General features: G+C 41.9%; 1 protein-coding gene across 1 annotated transcript; it reads right to left on the bottom strand.

The window, feature by feature from the left end:
• Positions 1 to 30: 30 nt before the first annotated feature.
• LOC139299895 (BAR/IMD domain-containing adapter protein 2-like 1) lies at positions 31 to 27,921 on the bottom strand. Its single transcript, XM_070922843.1, has 14 exons — positions 27,747 to 27,921; positions 25,833 to 25,908; positions 25,414 to 25,500; positions 19,003 to 19,064; positions 17,523 to 17,594; positions 16,721 to 16,855; positions 11,313 to 11,465; positions 10,841 to 10,996; positions 10,186 to 10,303; positions 9,363 to 9,579; positions 6,958 to 7,020; positions 5,716 to 5,944; positions 1,135 to 1,181; positions 31 to 1,046 (listed from the first exon to the last, which is right to left on the bottom strand). Exons 1-14 carry the CDS (start codon positions 27,795 to 27,797, stop codon positions 974 to 976), a joined length of 1,539 nt encoding a protein of 512 aa, XP_070778944.1. The 5' UTR covers positions 27,798 to 27,921; the 3' UTR covers positions 31 to 973.
• Positions 27,922 to 27,930: the final 9 nt, after the last annotated feature.

Genomic DNA, 27,930 nt, shown 5'->3' on the forward strand with positions numbered 1-27,930 from the left:
CTTGTGCAGGATAACAAACTAAACAGCAAGTTGAAGAAATAATCTTTATTTGTCATACAGCATATTATATTAAGGGTGTAGTGGCCAAAGACCAAAACAAGTGTACACACTGCGGTCTTTAAATGCCATGTGTGATGATTAGAGCAGAAATGATTGCACGGCCAATGTGAGGATGCGGCGATTGTCACAACTCATGTCCATAATTTGAAGAATGCAACAGATGCATGGTATTTTTTTTTACAGTAGGTATGTTTGTGTCATTAAGGCAAAAGTCCTGTCTCCATGATCGTCTAGCTCTACAAAAAGTGAAGTTAGATGGCAAAGGACAATATTTATAGCATCTGTATATACAAGAGAGACTCGAGGATAAAAATCACTTGTGTAACTTTTTGGGTGAATCTTTGTAAAAGTTTGCAATTTTCTCTCCTAACAGCAACAGATAACATTATTTTAGTATCAAGATGCAACATTATCATAAGGACCCGAAGGTGAAATGCAGAGGTCCTCTACAGTACATTCTTCTACTGTCCTATGGCAACAGAAAAACATTTCTAACAGTCAGTTTGACGATGAACAAGCAACATCAACAGTATAAATACATTTTCTTTTTTATTCATCAGTTTCTCAAGTGCAGGTAAGAATGTGGTCATTTACATATCACCACCACAAACAAGAGGGACAAAAATTAGACATGGAATATATATATATATCTATTCCATGTATACATATATACTCCATGTCTAATATATATATATCTTAAATACATGAGCATCTGTTCTGTGAATAAAGTGGTCTCAAAATACTTCCATAGGACAGTTTGCAGCAGTAAGGGGATCCCAGTTTCAAATGGCTTTTTTTTTTCTCAGTACTGGCCAAGTTTTGTCTGGTGGCATCCAGACCAGGAGGAGCTGGACGTCCTGGGAAAGATGAGACAGGACGGTTGACGAGGAGTTTGTGTGAAAATGTGGACAGATCAAATGACCGGTGCGGAGCGGTCGTTGGTGACGGTGGGACGTAGTCTGACTGTGGCAAATGGGTTCCCTCCCCTGTGAAAAAGCAGCAGAAATGAGTGATGAGTGCATGTCGGAGTGAGAGAAAGGCACATCATTTTGCTCATGTTCTTATGTGACTTACGCGAGGTAAGCAGGCGAAGGTCTTGAGACGCCATTAGGCTGGATTGACTGTGGAGAAAACACAGAGTCACTATCACCTGAGTCACAAGGCCACACTGTCAGTCAGTGCATACATGACCATGACACATTTTCAGTATGAATACCTCAATCATCGATGTACGGTATAACCCAACACACATATATACATATTTTGCTGAAGGATTGGACATACTGTATGAATGGATGGGAGAGGGAGAGCGTGGGAAGGACAGCGCGCTGTGTCATGTCATGAGACAGTGCATGGAATCTGGACCTTCTGGAAATTCAAGTCTGTTCCACAATCAACCGCATAAAGGTTTCTTATGACGAGCCAATGTCAGAGCCACTGTACCCGAACACAACACGATGTGAAGGGCCGGGTTCACCACTCAAGATGAGCATTTTGTTCAAGACTGTTTTTAAACAAGTATAATTTTCATTTAAAAGTAATGAGTGGTTTTACATGTTTTGGCAGATTCAAGACACGTACAGCAATTACACCCTAAAATACACCCTCAATTATTACCAAGTGAAAGGGGAAAAAAAGAACATGTGACTAAAACACCATCCTAACCATACTGCTCTTGTACGTTTTGGGTCCTGGTTACAGCTTGGAGACTATGTATGAGAGAGACAACCAAGTGACAAAAGTGACTGGGAAGTGGAAAATAGAGCAAATCTACCTGCAGCCTAATTGCGCAAATATAAAAGACAGACAGACAGACAGACAGACAGACAGACAGACAGACAGACAGACAGACAGACAGACACACACACACACACACACACACACACAGAAAAAAATCTTCCTGTGAAACACATCAGAAACGTAAACACAGGCTGCGTCCCAAATCGCATTTATGTCAGAGGTCTCTATTACTCCTAACTCTAATAGTGTTTATTGTACAGGGAGCAGTGCAGGACTAAATTAGGGAGTGCTTTCAGACACAACCCCTGTTTTGTAAACTGTTTATCAGCACAAGTGCTGAAGTTAAACTGTTGATCTTCCAGTTATCAACCTGCAGTACTGCAGAGTCTCCACAAGAGGTCAGACGTGGATAAAGCGTGACTGATGTCCCTGTTCAGTGTTTCAGTCCCTCTCCCTGACTGTGACTGCTGTTATTCCACACAGGACACAAAGAGTTTAACATCTGTCCTCCTCTTCCAGATGTTTGGATTACACATCACGTAGCAACAATCATGGCTGGTAACGGGCACGTTTCTTTATTCATGTGAACAGTTCTAATTTATTCTCCAAATAACATTCAGTGTCTCTCTGCTTTTGTCGAACCTTGACTGCAGTTGAATTTACACTTGTACAGTCAACAAGCTGAACCGGGGAAGCAAGACTGTCTTCCCCTCTGTCTGCTCTGCTCTGTCAAACTTTTCTTTCCTTTACGCTGAGCTTGAACTTTCTCTGTAGATCTCAGCCTCTCAGATATCTCTCTCTCTCTCTGTCCTCTAAATATGTTCATTCCTGTGAGTCGTTTCTTTTCCTCAGCACAAAGCACCAAACCAGTGAGGGTACATTTTTTCTCATGGTGACAGTGCATTCCAGGGTAACCCCACCTCCCCCAGCCCTCCTCTCCCCTTCCTCCCCTCCTCTCACCTTTCCTTCTCTGGACCAACCTGCAGCACTGAAAAATGGCTTTGCAGATACAGATCAGTTTGAGAACACCAAGCAAGTGAAAATATGTGGAAATAGCACTGTGAGATTACAGATGTCCTGATTCTGGCTTAATGCCCACTTCTATTTAGAGCAGAGGCAGAAAAACAAACACAAAGAACTATGGGGAAATGAAACTTCCTCTCTTACACACTCGCTTACATCTATGTCCATATTTTTATTACCAGATCAGCACAAAAACTGACGCAGCACACATATCCTACTGACAATAATGTTCATGACTGTTGCAGCCACAACACTCTTCTCAAACATGTGCACACACCAACAACCTCAGCCACCCACTCATACACTGAGCTGACCATAAACCAGAGTATTATAGTCTACTGTAGAAGTGAAGAACTTTTTCCCACACGCAAGTCTATTCTGGGATCTGTGCATGTGTGTGTGTGTTTTGAACAGAGTTAAAGTTTGTGAGTCACTAGGAATGAATGGAGGATAAACTTCCCTGGAAGTGAACCTAAACTACCCTGGAAATGAAGGAAGGGACGAAGAGAGGCAAGTGTGCAGATGTGGAGATAAACACACAAACGACGACGAGAGAAACTGAAAGAATGAAGAGACAAAGAGGGAGAGGTGGGTATCGGGTTCACCCTGAGTGGAATTCCACCATAATGCAGAGTCAGTGGTGGAGAGATGTAGGCTGGACGTGGACTGACAGGCATGACAGACGGAGACATACACACACAAAAGCATGGTAACCGTTGGTACTGTACGTCTGCAACGTGGCTGTGGACCAGATGAGTGGTGAATAATGAATACTGTAGAGGCGAGTAAGAGAAAAGTATCCCCTTTTACCATCTGACCACTGAACCTCTGTCTGGGTCAAACATCACAACCTACCAGAATAGCCACATGTGTGTGTGTGTTGTGTCTGTGTAACTTCCCTGTTTTTGTATTCTGCTGTCACTGTGTCTGTCTAGGCCTTCCATGTGCATAATACAGTTGGAAAGGTGCAACAATAAACATATTTTATGAAGTAAATATCAATAAATATGTTTTAGGACAAAGTTTAAAACATGAAACTTGATTTGACTTGCAACAAATGGTAAGTTAAGGTTAAAGTAAACTTAAGGAAACTAATGGAAATCAATGGCATGTACAGTGTATCACTTAAACCTCTCATCTGTTAGAGAACAGTAAGGGGTTAATGAGTAGTTGTACTTCTACAGGTAGAAGCAGTGTTGTGTGATGCAGGGCATCAGGTGTGTATGTGATTGTGCAAACAGGGCAGGTGTATTTGACCCTGAGGTACCACAACACATCAACATTCATCCAGCACAATGAACTATGAAGGCTTTCGCAGAGGAAAACCGCAACTTTGGTTGATGCTTTGCATCGCATGCAAAAGGAAGAACATTCGTAGAGTAATAACTGAAGCCAAGTTGGTATGGAAGATGGCTGAAACAATAATGTTATATATTTATAATATAATAATAATGCTATGTTATACAGAAAGCTTCCTTCATCATTATATGAGGTGTGGGAGGTGCTCTGTGTGCACTGGTAGACACCAAGCTGACTGTTCTCGTCTCTATCCCGATGTTACTGCCTCTTACTGGAGAAGAGACTCCAGGAGACTCGTTATCAGCACACCTGGGATTATTGTAACAAATGCGATCTTCTTGGCAGCTGTGCTCTGCTCAGCCTCTGTCTTCATCCCCTACAACCATGTGAGCATGAACATGAGTCCTCTGACAGCAATTTTGGAGAGAGGAAAAATTAGGGAGTGAAGCTGGTGGACTTTAAACACATTTCTAACCATTTTATTTCCTACAAAAAAAGAGTTTCTCAGTCTATCTTAATATAAGGTGGGTGTTTATGGTGCAGTCTGAGTAAAAATCCATCCCTCTAGTTTCTATAACTGCTTATCCTGTTCAGGGTCATGGGAGGCTGGAAAGGACCCAGAATGCCCTGAGCGAGAGGCAGCGTATACCCTGGATGCAGTAGGTCACCAGTCTATGATTGGGACAACACGCAGACGGCCATGTTTCTACATCCAGTAACCTGTGGACAAAGTTTCCAACCCACCTGATTGGAGGCTTTTACATGAGTGAGCTGCTTAGTCAAGTTGCCTTGTGCAGTTTGAGCAACCCTAAACCTCACATACACTATAATGAAGGTAAGCAACACCTTTGCTGTCTTTATATATAGTTAATGAGCCATTCTCCAACATTATGGACCACCTTTGCCTCATGTTGAGGCCAGGAATATCTCTGCTTTTGTATCTTTCTCATAATCTATGATATTTAGTATCAGTATATATATTAGTATCTAATCTTGCAAATAATATGAGACTAAAGCCGAAGTGTTTGTACAAGCAGAGAATGAAAATACCCACAATGAGCCCAGGATGTACTTGTGCCTCACATGCATTTTTTTCATGAGATATCAACACCACAGAAGTTGTACGTACAGCAAACTCAGTGTTAAACTGCCCCCGAGTCCCAATAATTGATTTTTTATTGTGTATGTCAGCTGACACTGTGAGTGGTCAGGTTTCCAAGGCAGACATAAAAAGCTAATCTGACACCACACACACATATACACACACACACACACACACACACACACACACACACACACACACACTGTCATCAGCAGTCAAGATAAGGCTGCACAGCTGAGGGTACAGTAGCCATGCTGCAGCAGGTATCAGGTGAGACGTAACCTCACAGTGGCAGCACAGCAGAAAGGTCTGGCAGAAGACAGTAGGTCAAACTGTTCTGGGCTGATTACATTTCTTACAACAATCATTTTAAAAGGCAGGGCTTAACTGTACCAGGCGTACTGGAACATTTTACTCATGGCTTAAACTGCCAAACCCGTGAAAATGTGAGATGAATGCACATCAGCTGAATCAGAGGCCCACTGACTGACCGTGTGGTGATCAGACGAGGAGGAGGAGACTGCGGAGGGCGTGGGGGAGTGCTGGTGGTTGTTATTTGTGGTGACGGTGCTGCTGTACAAGATGTTGTTTTTGATGGCGCTGCGCTGCGGGGTGTCACAGTAGTCCGCCGGGGGGAGTACCATGGTCGCCTCGTCCGTCTCCGTGTCCTGGTGGTGGAGGTTGACCACGCTTCTACTGCGGTACGGGGCAGCAGACACACTGAGGAAGAGGAGGGGTGGGATGAGACATGACATAGATCACAGATATATGAAGGAAAAGAAAGATGGGAGAAGAAGGGGAGGGAAAAGGCCACTTAATCAAACTAATTACAGGACTTTGCATGAGTCTCCTGGCATGTGTGTGTGCTCCTGTATTTCTGTCTTCAAGGGCTGTGTGAGGCTTTAGGGTTACTGAATTAAATCAAGGTTAATCTTAAAGTTGATGTTAGGCTTGTAGGCATGATGTTAAGATTAAAGTCACGTGGTACAGACTAAATATGGTTAGTGGAGGGTCCTCATAAGGACAAAAGGACAAAGATGTATATAAGTGTTGTTGAGTCCCCGAGCGCTGCTTGTAGTCTAAACTTTCTGTTTCCTCTCACTGGTAGCAGTTGGCTGGCAGCCTCTCTGTGGGAGGTGCAGCACATTAAGATCTAATAAATTAATCCGACAGGGATTAGTCTCTTTGAAGAAAAGGCTGGAGTCGACTCTCTGAACCTTCTCTCACTCTCTCTCTCTCTCTCTCATCAGCAGCTAAATCTATTCCTCAGCACACAACATCCTGTTTCCTGATATTTTGCTGAGCTTGTCTGAAAAGTCCAATTTTAGATTCACTTCAGTTATACAGATTTGAGAGTTACACAATATTTATGAGAGCAAAAGATACTTAAAAGTCTTTTTAGGGTCTATGAATCCTACAAAATAAATACATGACGAGTATCATGAAAGTCTTCTCCTTCACATCGTGTTATGTCATGTAGCACAACACATAGAGAAAAGTTTCATACGGCTAAATGATTGAGGAGATTGAAAGCAGATTGTGACTTAAGGAATCAAAGGTTGAGGAATGGGAGAGTCCCCCATAGGATTAGAAAGGTTATCACTCTAACAGGAGTAACTAGAGGAAACACTGCCAACAATACAGCTGGCTGCAACATGAAACCTGCAGGTAGGTGTGTGTGTGTGTGTGTGTGTGTGTGTGTGTGTGTTGGCTGGAACGAGGAGTCTCCTTACCTGTTGTTATTCACGAGAGGTTCTAAGAGTGCACGGCAGTAAGATGAAGGGAACCAGCCCCTCCTGCAAGACAGAGACAAAGAGAGAGATGCCAAGTTAGGGACGATTACATCTGTGGTCTATCCTGCTGCCAGCCTCCCTATCAGCTCTCACTGAGCAGGAATCTGGAAGCTTCTCTGAATGATTAGTGAAGAGCTGCTCTGCCCTCAACTCAATGACTTCCTCCGACTCTGAACCAGAAGATACAGAGACATACAGAGAAGATAAAGAGACACATTATAGTATCGTTGAGATACGATATAAGAGATAAGTTTATACTGCGTGGATGTATGCCTATGGTAACTATGGTAGCAAAAAGCTGGAATTCATCGCAGATAACACATCCTGATGAATGGACGCCTCTGACTATTAAACAGAGGTCACCATCTCATCTGCCCTTTACCTTTATTTTAATGGATTCTATCTTATACAAATCTTCCTTGTTGGTTGGAGATTATTTCCCGTCTTTTCTAAGGTCTCGTGTTCAAGGTCTTATCTCAAACCTGCCGAGCTGACACACAATTGAAAGTGTTTGCTTGGATCTCGAATAAATCTTTAATAGCGCTGGTTTAATAAATGGGACAACGTGTCAGTGAGGCTTCAGGGACCTACAAGGTTTCTAGTGACCTCAGAGAGAGAATTAAAGCAGCCAACTGAAAAACATAGCGAGGTCAACGTGATCACACTAGTCGAATGATTAAATTAAACTAAGGTGACTAATTTCTCACCTAGATCTGATAAAAAAAGAACCACAATCAAAACACATCTAAAAGGATTTTTTATGATAGAGTATGAAAAGGTTTGAGTAACAGGAAAAAATAAGTAACAGCGAGGCTGTGTGTGAGACGAAGGACTGTGTGCCATTGTGCTGTTATGGTAGAAGATTGTTCCTCAGTGTGTAGCCGGTCAGCCTCTCCCTCCATGTGTAATATTTGCCCATTTGGCCTGGAGAATAGGCGTTTCCTTCGTGTACCTGCGATAAAAAGGTTTCTAATGGAAAATACACCTCACTCAGTTACACTCACATTAATAATAGCTTTTATTTACTTAAGGAAGGGTTTTCCACTGTGAACACATGTTTCTGCTGGCCACTGAACAGGTTCACTCAAACAACTTGGCATTAATAAAAAAAAAAACCTTGCTCAAGGACAACTCAGTAGTAATGCTGGCCAGAGGTGCTCACTTTCCCCTGCTGACTCTTCCTGGACAGGCAAGAAAAACTACTAACAAGCCTGCTCGGATGATAAGACAGTGGGATCAAATGACCATGATAATAATAATAATAATAATAATATGCATAGTCCCGTGTCAGATGTCATTATTTGTCAAATGTAGCTGTGGTGTATTATTTACCAGTGATGTGATTCAAATGTTTCTCTGTCTTGCTGACATTTATTCCTCAGTCCATCAATAGTGTGTGTGGGTATCTGAATCAGTCTAGGTGTTGCCAGGCGCGTTGCTGGGATACACTATCAAAGCTGATATAAGACAAAGGGAGAAACTCAGCGAGAGACCCAAATGCATCAAAGCCAAACCTCCTGTGGGACACAAAGTCTATCTCATCAGACGCTGTGCTCTGATAAACACGATGATGTACACTTTTTAAGCCTTCAGGCACTCCAGCTCGACCCGCTCACAGCGGTGAGGCAGCAAGACCAAAGTTCTACTTTGCGGCAGCCGCACTTTTGAAAGCAACTCAGAAATGATCCCTTTCTGCCCTTGATCAGTTCTTTGGATATATTTTCCAGGTAATTTCCCTTGATAGTCATAAAGATCAAACCTGATGAATGATTAAAATTCAAAAACACACTTCCAAGGACTTCAGATCAAATCCCTGTTTAAAAAGTCAGACTTCAGAGACCCGGGGAGAGCGGGCTCGGTCGGTGCCTGTCTGTGTGGGAGGGCAGGTGATACTCTGAACTTCTCTCTCTGCCTCGCTCCAGTCCGCTATCGTACATCCCACCCTCAGGCCATACTTTACTTTGATTTCCTTATCAGCGAGTGTTCCAACTCAGGCAGCACTCGGCAAGCCTAGAGCTGTGTGCATTCATGCACATGGTCAGCATAACAATCAGGCGAGGGACCATCTGGCCAGTTAGGATAGTGCAACTCACTATCTGTCAATCACCTGACAGGTAGGGGGACGCATGACATGTTTAAAACAATTCATGATGAGGTAGGTGCTGATTATAGTAAATTCAAACACAAGATATTCATTGAAATATAAGGTTAATGAGGTAAATATTGATTGGGATGTCTGTATGTACAGTACAGCGAGTGCACATGCCGTCCCTTATTTGTGTAACTACAGTCTTTAGTAACACATATCTGTACCAGACAAATGCGACACGTGTGATTCGACTCACTTTCCATTCTTCTCCAGTTCTCCGTACATCCACCCGTCTCTCTCGTCGGGGATCAGCAGGAGGATGACGTCTCCCTCGTCAAAGCTGAGCAGTGTGCTGTTGTTGCCGGCGGTGTGGGGGAAGACGGTGCGCACACGTGGCCTCTTCACTATGTTGTTGAGGCCTGTGGCGACTGACACGGACCTGGCAAGACTGTTGTCCTCGCTGTTCCCGTGGTCTGGGAGGGAGGGAGGGAGGGAGGAAGAACCGTGAGGATGAAGAGTAACAGTGAGAAGAAGTAAGAATCTAAAGACATGCTAACGGCTCTGTGAGGCTGATCCCCCAGGGATTTATTTAAGTGTCTATCTATCTATGATGGCGCTAGATGAAAGGTCAGTGATAACAATTCATCCTCCGGGGACCGTGCATGTCTGTACCAAAGATATTTTAATGTAAACCAAAAGGTCAATCTCATGGTGGCGCCAAAGGAGGATCAACAACATTCAGAATGTATCCCCTAGGGACCTTGAATATCTGTAGCACATTACATGGTAACCCATTTAATAGACATACTAGAGGCAACGTAGATTTGTCTGTCGGTCAGTCTACCTCTTTGGTCCAGACTGAAATATCTTAAAACCTGACCACATCATATATAATGAACATTTATTTAATACAACCATTTCAATAGATTGTAACCTCCAAACCCAAGTGAAGCAGATGCTATTGTTCTAGGCGAGATAAAGCCATTCACATTTCAGGAAAGAACAGACGGTTCTTGCACTCTCCTCGCTGAGAGGGAGGAGCCAAATGAAAACCAATGCTATATTCCATGCAGTAATACCTGTGCTGTTGTTGGTAGTGGTGTTTACACGGGTGGTGTTGCTCTCCTCCTGGGTGAACATGTTAGCCAGAGGACTGGTCTGAGCCTTCAGAGGTGGGGCCGGAGGAGCAGAGATGTTCTGCCACAAGGACATTAATGTTAGCACATTGGCAAACATATAGGTGTGAGGCAAGTACTGTTGTTTATTCAAATATTAAGTATGTGTCCTCATCAAAAGCTAAATATAAACCTATGAAGCATATTTAGCAAGATTAGCATGAATTTACAATCTAGTGCCCGATCCAACACAGTGATCTTGACAAGAGACATTGTAACTAACTATTGTCTTGCAGCAGTCATGAGAGAAGATAAGGGATACAGTAACGTGAATATTAAGCTACATCATGCTTAATAAATGTAATTAACACATGCATAATCTTGACTAAAATAAGAAAATAAAGATAATTAAATTCTATTTCAGCACACGTGTCTTTACATAATATATGAGGTATTTATATCCACTCCACATCTCCACATTGAACCCAATTCTCTCTTCCTTAATATGCAAACCTATACAGCCAGGTATAAATCTATCTTGAGATATTTTTTTCTACAACACAAAAGTATAAAGAACGAGAACTCGTCTTTATTTGTCCCTTAAACGCTCCCATCATACCACGCTGTGCCGTGACGGGGAGGGAGAGGGCAGAGGCGTGATGGAGACGGGCGTGCGCAGTCCCTCGATCATCGTCAAGACGCTCTCTGGCATGTCGGTGGCATCGTTGCACTGGTCCTGCCAGCTGCTCAGCTTTGCCGTCAGCATGTCTCTGGCCTGTCCAGCAGGCACGGACATAAGAAAAGATAAAGGAAAAACATGATCAGTAGAAAGAGTGCACACACAAAATATTCATCACTATGGTAACACGATGCATTGAGAGTCCTAAGATTGTGGGTTTTGGAATAAATTGTTCTGGCTGGCGTTTGATTAGATTTATACTTGTTGAATGTTTTATCTGATGTCCCTCAACGTCAGAACAGTTAAAAATCTTGACATATTTAAGTCCAACTTAAAGATAGCTTTTCACCACCACTTTAAAGTGTTTAAACTGTGTGATTCTGACATAACGAGTGGCAGGAGCGTCTCGCACCTTGTCATGGAAGGAGGCGGTCTGGTAGGAGAACAAGCAATGTTTGTCCACCAGGAAACAGAAGCGTCTCTTCTCCTCCAGCAGAGCCTCCTTACAGCCATCTGCGATGAACAACTGCATGTCCATCTGGCGGCTTGTCAACGTCTCAAGGCACTGACAACAAACAAACATGCACAATATAATATTATATAATAGTATATAAGTACATTTGATCGGTTTGTCTTTGTTATCCTCTGTCTCACAAACAGATCATTGTGTCTTATCTTCCCGGCCACATGGTTTGCAGGCATCTAGTTCCCTTTCACTGACGATCTGTACACAAACCCAACAAGGACAAATGATATGAAGTCAGTAGGGTTCCTTTCTGAATATCCTAATCTCCCTTTTGCAGGGGTAAAGGTGTTATTAGACTAGCGTTTACTGTATTGACAGATTGCATTTAGTGTTTAGTGAAAGGACAGAGCAACAGGAGGAGGAGGACAGGGACATCTTATCTACACTGACAGCCTGGGATTATAAAAGGTCAAAAGGCTACTGAAAGCATCTTGGTGTGTGTGTGTGTGTGTGTGTCCTTGTGTGTGTATGTGAAAATGTCTTTCTGAAATCAGCTTTGATCTTTTTTATCCCCTTTCACTTATTTCATCATCTTCATAATCTTGGTTTATTTGATATTATTATTTTGTGAACTTCATACAGACTCATTTCCAGATGATTAAAAGTAGATGTGAGTGAACTAAACTGAGAAGAGTTGCAGAAAAAAGCAGTAGCCGTAATGAAACCAATCGTTTCTTCTTCCTCTTCTAACATTGTCTTTTGTCCCCGATTCCTCGCCAAAGCTACACGTGAGCTGTATCATCGTCATCATCCTCATCCAACTGGAACTGGCACGCCTGTAACGGCTGTTAATACAATGGCACACACCCTCTCTATTCAGCGCTCATAACTGTCCTCTTCTGATAAAGCATTAAATGGCTTCATTTACCAGGAAGGTGTGGAAGTACATTTGTGTTTAAAAAGAGTCTCATCTACTGCGTTAAACTATGACCAGAAACATATTGCACAATTCGTAGGAGAATGTTAGTAAGTTCAACCAAATCAATATGGAGTGTCACATAAAGGTATAAAATTAAGAGGATGATTATATTCCCATTTAATTACTGAACCAAAATGTTTGTATAACTGTTCCATCTGAGCGTAAACATGCCCTCACAACTCATACAGAGAAAACAATACTGCTGAAGTGTGTGTCACAAATAACACCAAATAAGTGCAGTAAATATATTTACCATGGGATGATAAAGAAGGTAGCTATCTCTTTAATATCTAGTGGCAAAAGTTAAGTAATTGTGCCGTCTGTCTGCCTGACCGAATGAGAACCTGTCTCTCTGCCCGTCTGTCTCTCTAATGCCAGGAAGTCCTTACATGAACCCGTCCATTTACAGTTGTTGATAGCTCGCTCAATACCCGACGTTATGATAACAGGCCCACCTTTGAGGTTACATGTCAACAAACAAGCAGATGCAAATTCCTGATGCACACCTACACAAATAACAGCAGAAATAGCTCTCTTCCTCTCGTTACTGCCCAGCTGATCTCCCTTTATTCCTCTTTTCCTGCCTCTGCTTTTTTCCAGAGACCTTGCTGTCCCAGATGTTTGCATTGCACCTGGGACATCCCATAATCTCACCCTACTGCTATAAGGACAAGCTTTTCTGCAGCATAATCATCTCATGAATATCTTTAAATTTTTAAAGAACATAAAGTATGAAACCAAAGTCAGATCGGGTTTATGAGAAACTGTCGTATACTTCAACTGAACTTTGTGTTACTAAAGTTCTAAAGTGTACTCCTGCTCTGTTGACTTCCAGAAAGTATTTGACTCTGTTGCATATATGAAAAGACTGACTGTACACCAATCATCAATGCGCAGTAAAAAACCTGCCAGAAAATTGGATTTATTCTCTTTTTCACAAGGACACGAGTAAAGGCGAAGCTGTGGTTTCAGCCTCACATTCCTCAACATCCATATGAAGGAACAAACCAGCAGATAATTCTGCACTGCAATCTTTTCTACACTGCCCAAAGTGACAAGAATATTTGATATTACAGCTGCCGATCTTTCTAGATTTTATTATAAATGTAATCAATGTAACCAAAAACATAAAAACCCTTCCCCAAATTCTTTCACTTGAAGAGGAAAGGGGGTCTGCTGGATGTGTAACACCATCCGATTATCACCATGTATATGTATAAACTATACATACGAACATAAAAACTATGCATACCCCATTTCCCACACATAAACTGATACTTATAAAAGAAGAATGCGAACCTCACGCAACCTTCAGACCAGTCACGCACACAGTTTTCTAGAGATAGCTGCAGGTGATAAGAATTATAAGGTGAGAGACGTAAACTTTATAGTAAAACATTGTTGGTTTAGGTTGTTTGTAAATTTCACTGATTGTGTTTTTATTTTTATGGCTACACAGCGTTCTATGAAATGTCAATCAAAGGCAAAATATTTGAGTGATGACTGTGATCATTACTTTTATTTACATCTGAGCCATCATCTCACTGTTAATGATCTTTTCATTTTATTCTGAATTGTGAAGCACTTTGTAAAGTCTGTTTCCATATGAGCTCTATAAATCAATCATTGATCATCCTTCTAGCGTTTAATAATGATGGTTGACATATCACTGTGATGACGCTTCACAGGTACATGTGATGAATTAGTCGAATGGGTGCTATAAATAGCCACAGCCTTGCGTTTGGAGAACCTTGCTGATTTGACACAATCGGTACTGTAATTGTACTTTCTCTTCTCATTGACAGGTCTAATGAGCGGTGGAGCGTGCACAAGTATCGACATAACGGTGGTTTAAAGGCGTTTATAAATCCATTTGTGGTGGACTGTGGGAGTAAATGTGAAGAAATGAAAATGAATGAAAAGAAGATTAAAAGAATGCATATGCATATTTCTGTCTGTGTAAACACAGTTTTAGTTGTGTTTTATGTATTTGGCCTCAGATCTCCAAGCATGTATTCACTTCAATGACTTGCATTCATTTAGCTAACTGAGATGTTCTACCATCCTTGAAATGATTTACTAAATGTATCACATGCTTTTAAAAAACTTTTAATTAATTTGATCCATTCTTGTGTTTTAATTTGCAAGAAATACTGAAGCATTTCATGCTGATAAAGATGATTTGAATGGAACAGAATAAAGGGAGAGAAAGGAAGAAAAAAAGGGAGAGTGAACACCTTTTGCAGAACTGTAGAAGTGGGCGGCATAATTTCTTCTAACAAGTGGATGAGGAAAGAAAGGGGGAGTGTGAAATGCTATTTCAACACACACACCCTCTTAATCACTTTACCTCTGTCAACACTGCAGAGAGCTTGTTGCTATGGACAACCTATGTTTATACCGAGAACTATGGGTAAGAAAGAGCGAGGGATGGCAACAGAGAGATAAGACAGAAAGAGAAAAACACACTACACACTTTTTCCTAACATAAGAGCCTCGATACACATCCCAATCTTTGCTAATCTTGTGTACAGAGACGAAAACTTTTAATCAGGTGTTTGACGGTTCTGACAGCACTCTCACTTTTTTGTCTTTCTTAAATCCCGTCTCTGCTCTCTGACGGATCGTTCCCTGGCTTTGAAGTGTCTTGGGTGTCTGGAGAATCATCTGCTGCTGTAAACTCCTGTGTCTAAGCCCTGACACCCTGTCTGTCTGTCTGCCGGCCCATCGCTGTGTCTGTCGGGCGTCTAAGTCCTAATACCTGGCCTTAAATCAGATAAGTGAGCGATCACTATGACTCACAACCTGGTGAGAAGGTGAGGGAGAGAGGAGGGGTGAGAAGAAAAGAGGAAATAGAAGAAGGTTAAGGAGGGGGAGAGATATAGTGGGAAAAGGAATGAGAAAAGGAAAAGGAGAGAAGAGGAAATCATATAATCTTTTCAGATTCTCTAGCATGTATTTATGTCAAAATACATTGTAATTTATGCTAAAAAGCAAACACATTTAGGACAGCAACTAACTTTTTTCATTAACGAGTAATCTTGTTTAGCCGGTGACATGTTCAAAGCCAAAATACCCAAAGTTACTCAGTTTACTATGTTGTTTGACAAAGAAAAGCAGCAAATCCTCACATTTGAGAAGCTGAAACTAGAGAATGTTTAGCACTTTTGTCAATATTAATGACAGGAACAATTAGCGATTATCAAAAAAGTTACAGATCATCATTCTGTCAATTAAAAAATCGATTAATCGACTAATCGCTTCAGCTCGGGTTCACAGCATGCTTACCACATGATCCTTACACTCCGCAATTCAAGTTTACATAACAGGAGAAAGTGAATGTTTTTGCCGCTATTTTTGTTTCTATCCAGTACTTTTTTTTCAGGGTGATGATAAATCAAAGTCTATGTAGAAGGTTACAGCTGCAATAAACATATGATGGTGATGCAATTCACTTTTGGTTGCCTCTCTCTCACTTTAACTCTGCCAGGCTAGGGGTAGGGTGGACTGTGCTGACAGAGTACACAAACCCAAACATTCACACACATACACACACACACACTCAGGCGAACAGCCTGCCTGACTGGATCGATGGTAGGAAGGTTACGTAAGATCTGAGGCTGCTGTGCTCTCAGGGTCGCAGCTTTGAGATTAAACTCTTCTGCAATGTTCATTCTGTTCAGAGTCACTGTTTGTGGTGGCACCATGTGATAACCACTCAAACTGGCTGCAATGACTTAACATGCCAACATAAGATCAAAACATATTACTATGTAGTACTTTGCTAAGGGACCCCAGACACTTTACCGTGGATTCAACTGGACACTTCCAACCATTAAACCAAGCATAGACATACAACTAGAAAGAAATATTAAAGTTATCCAGTTCAACATCACTCTATACTTCTGCTAATTCTGCATTAAACAAACAATGCAACGCCTCAAGAGTCCACATGGATTAATACTTCCTCTTCTATGTTTGACATGGTAGCAAAGTGTTATAAATGTCCACTTTATGTTCATGATCAGATGATTTAAGTGAGGGGAGGGTGCAGCACGATATAGTCGACTGTACAGATTGTACAGTCGTTTATATCTAGAAGCTCAAGGTTGCATGTTTGTGTCCACTTTCATCAGTGAGCATGCGGGTGGAGCAAGAGAGGATTTGCATGCGGGTGTATTTGTGTGGCAGGCGAAAGAAGCCAACACACAAACTTGGATCTTCTCCTGCATGACTGCACAGACCAGACACTTCACACTTTGTCCCCAACTACTGTTACACCGGCTTTGACATGGTGTGTCTCGGGTGTCAAGGTTGAGTGTGTAAAAGAAAGAGCGTCCATGTATGATGTGTCACGTGTCCACGTCTGTCTCACCTCGCTCTCCTTGTTCTCGTACTTGTTGGCGTTCTTGCCTTGGCTCTTTCTCCTCAGCTTCTTCAGGTCTGACTGGGACCTCTCCAGAGAGTCCTGCTTCATCTTGTGCTCCATCTGGTACCTCTTAAACGTGGCCTGGAGCAGATGATAGATCCACGTGAGCACTTGAACACTGGGAGTTTGCTCTTTTAGAATAACTGGCTCGATATTGATTTGCAATTTTGTTGTGTAAACATTGGTGAAGTTTCAAAAAGTTATCTAACCCATACATCTCTAGGGGTTTCAGAAACACGTGTTATCATTACCTTTGATTTGCTGGAAAATAGAAGCTTGTTTTTCTTCTGTGCTGTCGTGCAGCAATAACTCCCATTAGGATGTAAACTAATTGCCATGACTGCAGTCAAATTGAGAAAATGATAGCACTGAATTGCTGCACAGGATTAGATTACGGTTCAAGTGTCTGAGTGTGAATGAAACACTCATGTCATTGAGTGATCACAGTTTTCCATCCATGTACCAGCTCATCCTGTTCATGATTCACAACTCTTGATAATCAAATGTTTTACACTAAGGCCTTCAGCGTACAGATGTGTTTATGTGTACTTCACAATAATTCCCTGTAGCCAATTAATAAACATGCTAAATGTATCAGGCAACAAACCACTGATGACAACAAAGACATAACAAAACACAAAACATACTTTCATATGGCGGTGTGTGTTCTCATGTGGGGGATGGATGCAGTGACACACACACACACACACACACACACACACACACACACACACACAGAACTACTCACTGTCATGTATTTGACATCCATGTCAGTCTTCCTCTCCAGCTCGGTTATTATCTCCCTGTGGAACCTCTTAAACTTCAGGTGAGGAGGAGGAGGAGGACAGACCAGAGAGAGAAGAGGGGAGGAAGACACACTGGTGATTAGAAACTTGACGTGAGGATGAAGTGCTACAGTTTGTCAGCTTTGCTGTCAGCACACGGGGTAAATACTGTAAGTCTCACAGAGAGAAATAGAGAGTGATCATTTAGAGTGATCATCGGAGCGTGTGTGCGGGGGTGAGAGCCAAGTCCGAGGTTGCGCTTATGAATGAGTCAGAAACAAAGCGTGGGAATGCCCACAGTCTTTCTCTCCAGCTCCCTCTCATTAGTGTGAGGGTGTCGAAGCGCTCCCATCACCACAGCCTGGTCGCGATGCAGCGGCGGCACCCACATGGGGCGGACCGATGAATTGGAAGACCCCATTACTGAACACACACAGGTGGCCCCGGAGACCTTGTCGCGCACACAACACACGACATGATGTTTTCTTCCATCATTTTCTCTGACCTGAATTGATGCTGTGACTCACAAACTGAAGTCCATTAATAAGTCAGCCCACCCACTGATGCTGTTAGCAACAATGTCTCAGAGGCCCCAAAGTTCAACTTCAACACGTTACGTTCAAACTTTGGTATCATCTATTTTCCCAAGCACAAAGCTTGTGCAGCATTTTAAGAAGAGAACTCCAGTGAAAATGTAAATGTTACCAATTATTGTGGTCTATTCAATTAGTGGATGAACAGAAAATTAATCAGCAGCAGCCTCCAACTTCTCCAATGTGAGATTTGCAGCTTTTTTCTACCTCATATCATCACAAAAGTTTTTAACTTGTTTTAACAAATAAACAACTGGAAGATGACACCTTTGGCTCTGGGAACTTATAATGAGCATTTATCTTTAATTTCTATTAATCTATTTTACAGACTAAATCATTAATAAAGTAATTGAAAAAATGATTAATCAATGATGAAAAGAATCATTTTTTGCAGCTCTACTGTGGTGTTAAATTAGACTGTACTCAATGCACCAAATTGTAACAGCTCCAGCTGGTGTTTTCCTGGGGCATGTTGAGACCTGCCCCCTGTTCTCAGCAAGGAAATAAACCAGCAGGTGCTCCTACACCCCAAACCTGTTGCTTCCCTTCCTCATCCAACCTCTGTGTAGTTTGCTTGTCCATGATGCTACTGTAGTTGATGTAAGTGGGGAAGAAGGAGAAGACGCGGTGTCTTTCTGTCAAAAGGTGGAAGGAGGAGAGAGAAAGCTGCTGGCTGACCGAGTGAGCCACTAAATGATGCTTGGCGTAAATGTACAGAGCAACAGGTTCAGAGAGCGACAGTGTCTGACAGAGTGAGTTTGGGTGAGGCAACGCAATTAGGGAGCAGTTAGGCTGCACAAAAATTTCCAGGAAGCGTGTATACAAGTGCAGAAACATATGCAGCGCTCACATTTTCTTCCAGCTCAAGATGAACCTTCCTGTGGACCTCTGAGATTTCCATCAGCACTACACCTGCAGCACAGAGAGAAGAAGGAGGAAGCAAAATGTGCAGGTTAATGTCAGAGGAGAGACAGTAAGTAGCAGTAATCTAATTGTTTGGTCTTGTTTGTCTTGTTTTCTGTCTCTTTTGAACAGACACACAATGAGCACAATGCATACACTGTATATATACACTGTATATGAACGTATGGCTGAGAAATGATACGTGTCATTTGCAACCTCAAAAATCATCAAATGTCACCGGCTGCAGATTAAGTTACAAAGGATTCCCTTCGTTGAGACGAAAAGAAAAATAAACACATGTGCCTGGACCAGAAAAACCGGACCACCTCCTGCTCGGCTAATCAAAAAGAGCTCAGATGGCAGGCAGCCACAAATTATAACCTTCTGTCTTTGCATGTTGCTCACAAATGCAATCAAATTAGGATTACAGAGCACAAACATTATGTGGAAAATTGTAATTAAATTTCCTATTGACCTCCCCGCAACAGTACATAGCACACTGTCAATGATTTAAAAGTCCTCATAAAAATCATCAAAACATATCATCAACTCTGGAATTAACAGTATTTAAGTATTTTACTTAAGTCTTTCTCATAAAAACAAACAAATAACAAATGAAAACAAACCTATTGCAATCAAAAATGCATGAATATATCTTGCTATTAAGCTTGTTATAAGAAAAGACCACTAATGTAATAAATTATAGCTCACAGTACACTAATGTGTCATTGCTGTGAAGCTTTATGTAGCACTAAGAGCAGTAACTCTTCTCTGAGCCAGATGGCCTTGTGTCTGTTTTGAACATATTTCTCTGTAGCCTGGATATAGAGCTGCTCACATATTGAAAAGACCTCTGCGTGTGTGTGTGTGTGTGTGTGTGTGTGTCTTTACACGCCTGTGTGTGTGTTTGGCTGGTGAGGTCCATTGACACCAAACACCATTTTTAACACCCCTCAGATGACTGGTAGACATGAAGGAACAATGTGTGGGCCAATGATTATGAAAACATGTCTTAGCACAGATGGAGGGTCACTTTTAGTTCAAGAAGCAAAAGAGAGAGAATGACGGAGAATCAGTCAAAACTACAGCCGCTCAACTGTGGCTCCAACTTCAGGTTGTTCAAGAAATGTTTATTGGAAGACGTCCTTTGAGAGACATGCTATATACACTCCAACTATGATTAAAACTATAGAAGTGTACAGTGTATGTTTGTGCAGCATAGATGTAGGACACACGACAGATTGAAGATTGTCTGCGGCATCATGTGTTGTTTCAGATATAAAAGCAGGAAGCAAATCATCTGAGTGGAAACTTGATACTGCATGTTATGACTTTTTCCCGCACTGAGCTTTTCCCATAGGCATTTATTTTCCGTGTACAGAGAGCAAATGTCACGACAAAAAATCTTCTTCTGTAGCCAATAAGTACAGCTGTACTGTACACAGGGGTGTTACTACTGATGTAGCCTTGAGATATCTAAAACAGATTTTCCACTGTACACATACAGCGGCTTGAACAGCTAATTTGTCTGTAACAAACGGAGGAGCTGGGTCATCACGTCGAGGAGGCATTGGCTCAGTGAATAAACAACACTTTAGTCATTCAATATTTCCATATTTGTTAAGGTTTGTAGATGCTGTAGACCAGCATTTCAGCAAATACACCACTCACAGAAAGGTTTTCTAAAGATGAATAAAATGGAACAGCTGTCCTTGTGCCTTGACAGTCATTCTCAAATTCAATATATCAACCCATCAATATCTAAAAGTATGTAATACCGTCAGAGGTGGTGCCTTCAGTGGAAAAAAAAAATCCAGTTTCCTTTTGACAGACGTCCTGACAGACATTCAATAGGCTGCCAGTGTGATGTATCACTATGACTTGTACATTCATCAGTATGTAAACACTGCCCTTCCCCACTCTGTCTGTCTACACCTCGACTACCCCACCTTGCCTTATGGCGAGACTGGCTCTTTCACTCAGCGAAGTTCAAACAGCTCAGCAGATAGAACAGATTAGGAGAAAGGGGACTGGGGGGTGGGGGGGACAACAGCTGGGATAGGAAGGGAGGAGAGGGGAGTGTGTGTGTTAAGGAGTCATATAGTGAGGTAGGAAAAGGTACATGAACATTAAAGAAAAGAGATGGCAAAGAATAAGAAAAGTTTACCACCTACTCAGAAGGACGCTGAGTTTAAAGTAACCCAGAGTGACACACATCTTGTCTTAAAGTCCCCTCATCGTAATCTTAAAAACGTCAGCGGGTGTGGTACAGAGTCAAACACCTGACAGACTGGTTAACGTTGTGAGTCGTCAACATGTCACTACATCTGAATAATGAAATCAATGCAAATGTGTCATGTTGCTGACTGCACACAACTGTCAAAGGAATCTTTCCAGCAGTCCACGCTCATTTATTTATTGTTGTCACGGTCTGTACAAAACGTTGCCGGGAAACAGGTGCTCTGGATCGAGCAAGGTGTGAGGGCAAAAGTGTGTCATGATGTGGATAACACCAGAAGCAATCCACCGCCATTAGCTAACAAAACCAAGCTGAGATAAAGCCACACAATACAGATGGGCTGCCCACAGCCCTGTTTCCCCAAAAGGGCTGTAAAAGGGTCTGGTGTCATGTCTGGAAAACACTGAGCACTCACTAATACAGTGTGCTGTTACTCAAACACAAAAGCCGTACAGGACACAAATGTGAGGAGGTTTATCATTATTGCATCTCTGTTTCTATACAGTCGAGTTATGTGAAGGACATCACAACACCTACAGTGAATTATTGCTTGTCCTTAGTGCACTGGAGTTCATGTGACAGTGTCAGTATGTGCTGTTTGAACAACACCACTTAGTGGTTTCAATCAGTTCTACCTTGCCTCTGGTGAGGTGTAAATCATGCCGGCAAACATGTCGTGTTCTGATACGTCATCCTGTAGGAGAGCAAGTGAGACAAAGAAAGATAAGAAAAAATAAAAAGCTATTGGTGTTTCTTTCCTTTCATATTCCAGGATGTGCAGATGTAATGGGTCACACTTGTCTGTGTGTGTGTGTGTGTGTGTGTGTGTGTGTGTGTGTGTGTGTGTTTGCCTTTTATGAACAATGATCACTTGATTGCAACAGATACAAAATTACAAAAATGCTATCATGCTCCATTCTTGAGCCGTGAGCTCTGTGGCTACCGTGGAAGTAGAACAAAGTAAAAAATAGAAAAAGAAAACAACTCCCTACTTTGAGCAGATTTTGAAAACAACATTTTGCTGGTAGCATTCAAAGCGGCCCACAGTTCTTCCACTGTTTTTGACTGTGGGCAAAATAATCCTGGCATCGGAGAGAGCCACCTGACGCACCATGCAAACATGCTTGGATTATGTAAAGCGGGCCTGACGCCATTCAAACAGGCCACGACCATGAAAGGACGCATATGTGTGTGTGTGTGTGTGTGTGGGACTATGAAGCATCTGAAAAGCCGTTTCTGCTGTAAAAGGACAAGATTGGATGAGATTCAGTTCCCTGCGGACAACAAAATGCTGCACCGTTATGGAGTCTCACAGGCTAATAAACACTCTTATGATTTTTTGGCAACAGTTTTAGGGTCCTTTTAGGGAAAAATCTCTGAGGAAAACCAACAACTTATTTTAGCATCAGTAAGTCTTTCACTTCAAATACAGTTAAAAGATATAAAGACTACAGCAAAACTCATGATGTCTACACATCCTGGTCCTTCAGATCTTAATTCTTGCTCCTGGTTTGACCAGAGAAGGAAACAAGTCAGACACCCGAGTGCTTGAATGAAACAACTGTTGACATCTGAACTCTGGTAGAGGAAGAGGAGGAGGAGGAGGAGGAAGGAGACTAAAGGAATTAAAGGAAGAAGGTAGGAGGACGAGGTGCACCGGTCCTCCAATGCCTCTCGAGTGTATCTGGTTTCTGGTTGGCTACGCCTCACTGAAGCTCGGGTTTCTGACGGGGCAGCTTCACTACGTCCATTCGCAGGCTCAGAAACAAGATGCAGAGACTTTCTTACTCTTTGTGAAACACCTCATGAAATTCTGCTTCCTTATTATTCTTTAAGCAGAGTCTGTGTTGAAGTAGAAGGCTGGTCAGTGCAGACTCCTGTTACAATTGGGTTTACAGGCCCGCTTCATTAGACTAGATGACTGTGTGTAGAGTGTATTTAATCACCCCCCGCTCTACATAATCCCCCATAATGACTCAGACTAAACTGATCTGTCATGAGACCAGAGTGCCTCTCCCTGTCTCTGTCTGTCTCTCTCATACAGGGATTAGTGTGTGCTGGAGTGTGTCCACAGGTCAGGGACTCAGCCAGGACATTATGGCTTCATCCTACATAAAAACTGTTTTGTAATGCTAATGGAGCATCTACGTTATCACTAGGACTTATGATTTCTGTTTTTTATTTTTTTGAATTGATCTGTCTTTGTGTTGAAGATTAAAACAGGTGATAATTGGCTAAAAACAAATGGGACATTCTTAATTACTTAGATGGACACTGAAAATAATCAGCAGTTTGTTTGTGCCCCTCCCCTCATTTCCTCTTCACTTCCTATTACAGGAAGCATATTCCAAACTCTACTCACCATAGGACCCGATTTACTGTAAACTGCTCTATACAAGGCCATCTTACAGCAGGAAAAAACAACAACTTTTGGATGCATGTGGACATTAAATACAGGTGAAAATCAGTTGTGCTTTCTTTAAGCTATTTGGGTATTTTGGGGTGAAAATCCAGTGTCAAGCATTTGTCATCCCTTAAATAGATGACATGGCAGTTTGTTTTTCAGAGACGGAAAGCAAAAAATTTTATAAGCTACGGATGACAAACCGAAGTGTTTCTGCCATGTGATTGTGCCATGTCAGACTACAATGAGGGATCTTAAAATACAGTAGACACAAATCCACAAGCTGTACACAACATGATCTAATAAAGTGATGATATCAATATTTTGATTTTGTTGATTATCAACAACCTGTAGATCTAGACAAATCTGGCTGTGAAACATTTGTGGAGAAGTTTTAATCATGGCTGAAAGAATTGTCACTTCTCAGCTGTCCAAACAGTCAAGTCTTTGCTACAGAAACAAAGACTGTTCCCGACAGGCTGAACAGATGGAGGGATGGACAGCTGAGTTGTGGATTTATAATCACAATACTTTGCACAATAAAAACTTGTCACCATTAGAATCAATCGTGGCTAACATGAATTTATGCTGACCAGCCACAGCGCTTCATAAATTACAAACTTTTACAGGCAGTCAACACGGGCTGAATGTTTCATTTTTTGAGTGTCACTTTAAGTGTGCCAGGAGACTGACACCAGTACAACACCAGGTGGCACTTCCCATTGTGCTGCTGAATTTAATTAGCAGTTTTGCTGCTAATCAGCAGGGGAGCTGAGAGACATACAGCGGTTAAATCAAAGTGTGCCACTAGTGACAAAGAGTTAGGATGCCAGACATCTTTGGACTACAAATGAGATTGTGGGAACTGAAGCCTGGGGACTTGGCAAGAAACGAACAGAGAACCAAACAAACCATACGCCGCAGTGTGTTTCTAAGCTTACAACACGCACAGAAGTACATCCATCACAAGCATCATGCTGGCATTAATCAAAGTGTAACTGCTGCTGCGTCCAAGCTACAGTGCTCGCTGGCTTGTAATGATAATGAGAAGATCTGACAGAACACACTTTTACTTACTCTTCTTGTTTACCTTCTTTCATCAAAACAGTCTGCTCAAGATTCAGAAGCAATGCCTTTAACTGAAGAGCCACGCCACAACCACATCTACAAGAATGACTGGAGCTGTAAGGCATCGCATGGGTTCTCCACTCTATATCAAATATTTATTTCTTTATGAGACTCACTGCAGATTCCTCTGTCCAGGCTGAAGAAAAAGGTGACCAGGTTTGGCCATCAGGACTTTCAGGAGATGGACTTACTTGCCAGTACTTACCAGTGACTGGGGGTTTATGATTTGATTGATGATTTATGTTACCTTGCTTTATCTTGTGTTTATTACCGTTTACCTCATTGATCGTTTGCTTAAATACATGTGCTATAAAACTGCATAGCAGCATTTATACAAAGGGTAGAATGAGAAACTGTTGTCAGATGTAAAGGATGTAGAAGAAATGATCTTCCCTTCATTTCTTCAGCTATAATTTACAAATTACAGACATATACTGTTTCATGCACCCCTGAAAACCAACAATAAATGAGAGCAAAGTGAGATAAACAACCATTTCAGGAAAGCAGGAACCATCTCCACAGTCTGCAGAATTTCCCCCAGTTTATCCCAGCAGAGAGCCAGAGGACAGGGCAACATGGAAACTTACCTAATTCTCTGGAGACAGGAGACACTGCAGCACTCTCCCCAATCTTAGACATTGCATCAAAATACAACTTTCCCGCCAGGGTCATTGCTGGGAAAATGATAAAATGATCATTAATGTTTGTCAGAATAGTGTTGGAAAAATATATGCTCTCTAATAGGTAGTAAAGTCTGGCCTGGTATACCCGGAACCCCCCCCACACACACACACCAAAAACAAAAAGTTCAGGTCTATTCAAACAAAACCTGTACTAAAAGTGTGAACAAAACACACTTTTCTGACAACGAAGAGGACAAATGAGGAAGACGACCACTTCATTAGTAAATGTCTCTCCCAGCCACTCTTTAACCTTCTAGATACAAACATCTGTTTTTCTAAACTCTGTTACTGTAAATGTTTATTAATGTTGTAAAAATGCTCACCAGCCACTGATTTCTCATAGTTCTTGCCCAGGTTGACCAGATTCCTCAGTCCCGGGTTGAAGTGATCCATCACACTCTGGGTGGGTGGAGACAGAAGAGAGACAGTTAGTCATAATTCCATTCAAGGTTTTAATTGTTGTGTGGTTGAAACACTTCTGGTTTAACGTGTGGGTGACTGTCCGCCTGACTGAGGTGGGTAAGAATTAAATACACACAGTTATGTAAATTCCCTCTTGACTATTCATTAACAGGAGCTATGACCTAGGACCTTTTCACCTGCATGCCAAGCAAGCAGTCGCACGTGTTATGTGGAAAATGACACAAGAAGAGAAGAGAGATTGGAGAATGAAAGACATTACGGCAGGAAACAAAACCTACCGAACAATGAAGACATTAGAAGAGACCATTTTGGGTATTTAACGTAGACAAAACCCAGCAGGAGCGGGGTCTTCATTCTTAGCACTCCTTCATCAATGTCAGAGGGTGAAACCATCATCCGTAATCATGTCTTAGACTCAGCATTTATCTCTGTAATTATGTTAATTATTGAGCTATTCTTTCTCCCCATCATGTCTAACGTAGTGATGACTATGACAGGTTAGGTTCTTAGCTTAGGTTCACACACAAGACCGGAATGAAAGAAATGCTACAACTTTGGTAGACCACCACCTTAAGTAACACATAAGCCCAGTAGAGATCACCCACTTCTGATTCAGACCTTTGATGGCACCTAGGATCCTCTCATTTCAGAATCCATGAAACGTGTAAACTGTCATTAAAATCATTCACATTATAGAAATCTTTGGGCACCAAAGGCAACACACCTTCTCCCTAATTTTCTGAACTCCTCATGTAAACATATAGTATTCTGGGAGCCTTGGGCAACCGTTGATTATAGCGGTGAGCCAGAGGTGACGGCTGCCGAGGAGCTTGCTGTATAATCTTACCACACAACACACACAGCCAGCTAAATTATTAAACCTGGAGTCTTTTTTCCTGCATTTCATCACACCAAGGATCTGTGGGGGCTGTACCGGGGAGGAGGCCAGCAGATAAAAGCTATTCAAGAAGGCTAAATGCTTGTGAGAAAAAGCATTTTCATTTCCTCCCTCCAGCCTCTTTACACATACTCACCTTCACTTTGCCACCTGTGGAGTGCAGCATGCAGACCTGGCTGCAGTGTGGTAAGTTAAAACTCTTGGTGGGATTTGGTGAATCTGTGGCTCACATCCATCTTTTAACCCCCAATGAAGTCACATAGCAAACAGTACTTCACATGAAGCAACTGACCATTTATTAAACTCGTTTTTTAAGGACACTATCCGAACAGCAATTCCCTCTCACAGCACCCACTTATCTTTAGACAGTAAATTCAAGTTAATTACTGGGTGGCACAGATGCCAGAGTAGACTAAAGTGCAGCTCAAATGATGCTGATCAACAGGGGCTGCACTTTAATGAGGAAATGGCACTACTAGGGTAGGGCTGTGTTCTTCAAAACCAGTGATCCAAACTCACTAATAGTCAGTTACTGGCTCTCTGAACTAAAAACTGCTGCATTAAACTGTCTCTGCACTGTAGTCTGTCTGTTCTCATTTTTACTGGTGCAGAGAGGTTATACTAATAACTCAGAAAGCAACTTAAATGTTAAAAATAACTTGTTTACATGACTGACACTTATAATACATACTACATCATCAGAATACATGTTTGCCTATATATTATCAGCCAAACTGATTCCAGGTTCATATTCAGCTTGACATCTTGATTACTGAAATAAACTGAGGCACCTGTTCAGGTAAAAGTCACTGTAGAGTTGAGCCGCAGCGGGTGTGACTGTTTCACACATGGATGTAACGTTATGGAGGTAGTTTTTTTCTCGTGTCGTGGTCGCACCTGTTGTATTCACACCCACCTTGTATGTGCTTTCAGTCAGCTTGTTCACCTCCTCCGTCTTCTTCGACATGTTGAACTTAAATCCCTCGCGACGCCCGACAAAGAAATTTAAAAAAAAAACTACAACAACGACAAACCGAAAAAAACAAAAACGTCCAAGAGGGGAGAAAGTGACCAAACCTACGGACACATGAAAGTCCTCA

This window comes from Enoplosus armatus, chromosome 17, assembly GCF_043641665.1.
Source record: "Enoplosus armatus isolate fEnoArm2 chromosome 17, fEnoArm2.hap1, whole genome shotgun sequence".
Lineage (NCBI taxonomy): Eukaryota > Metazoa > Chordata > Actinopteri > Centrarchiformes > Enoplosidae > Enoplosus > Enoplosus armatus.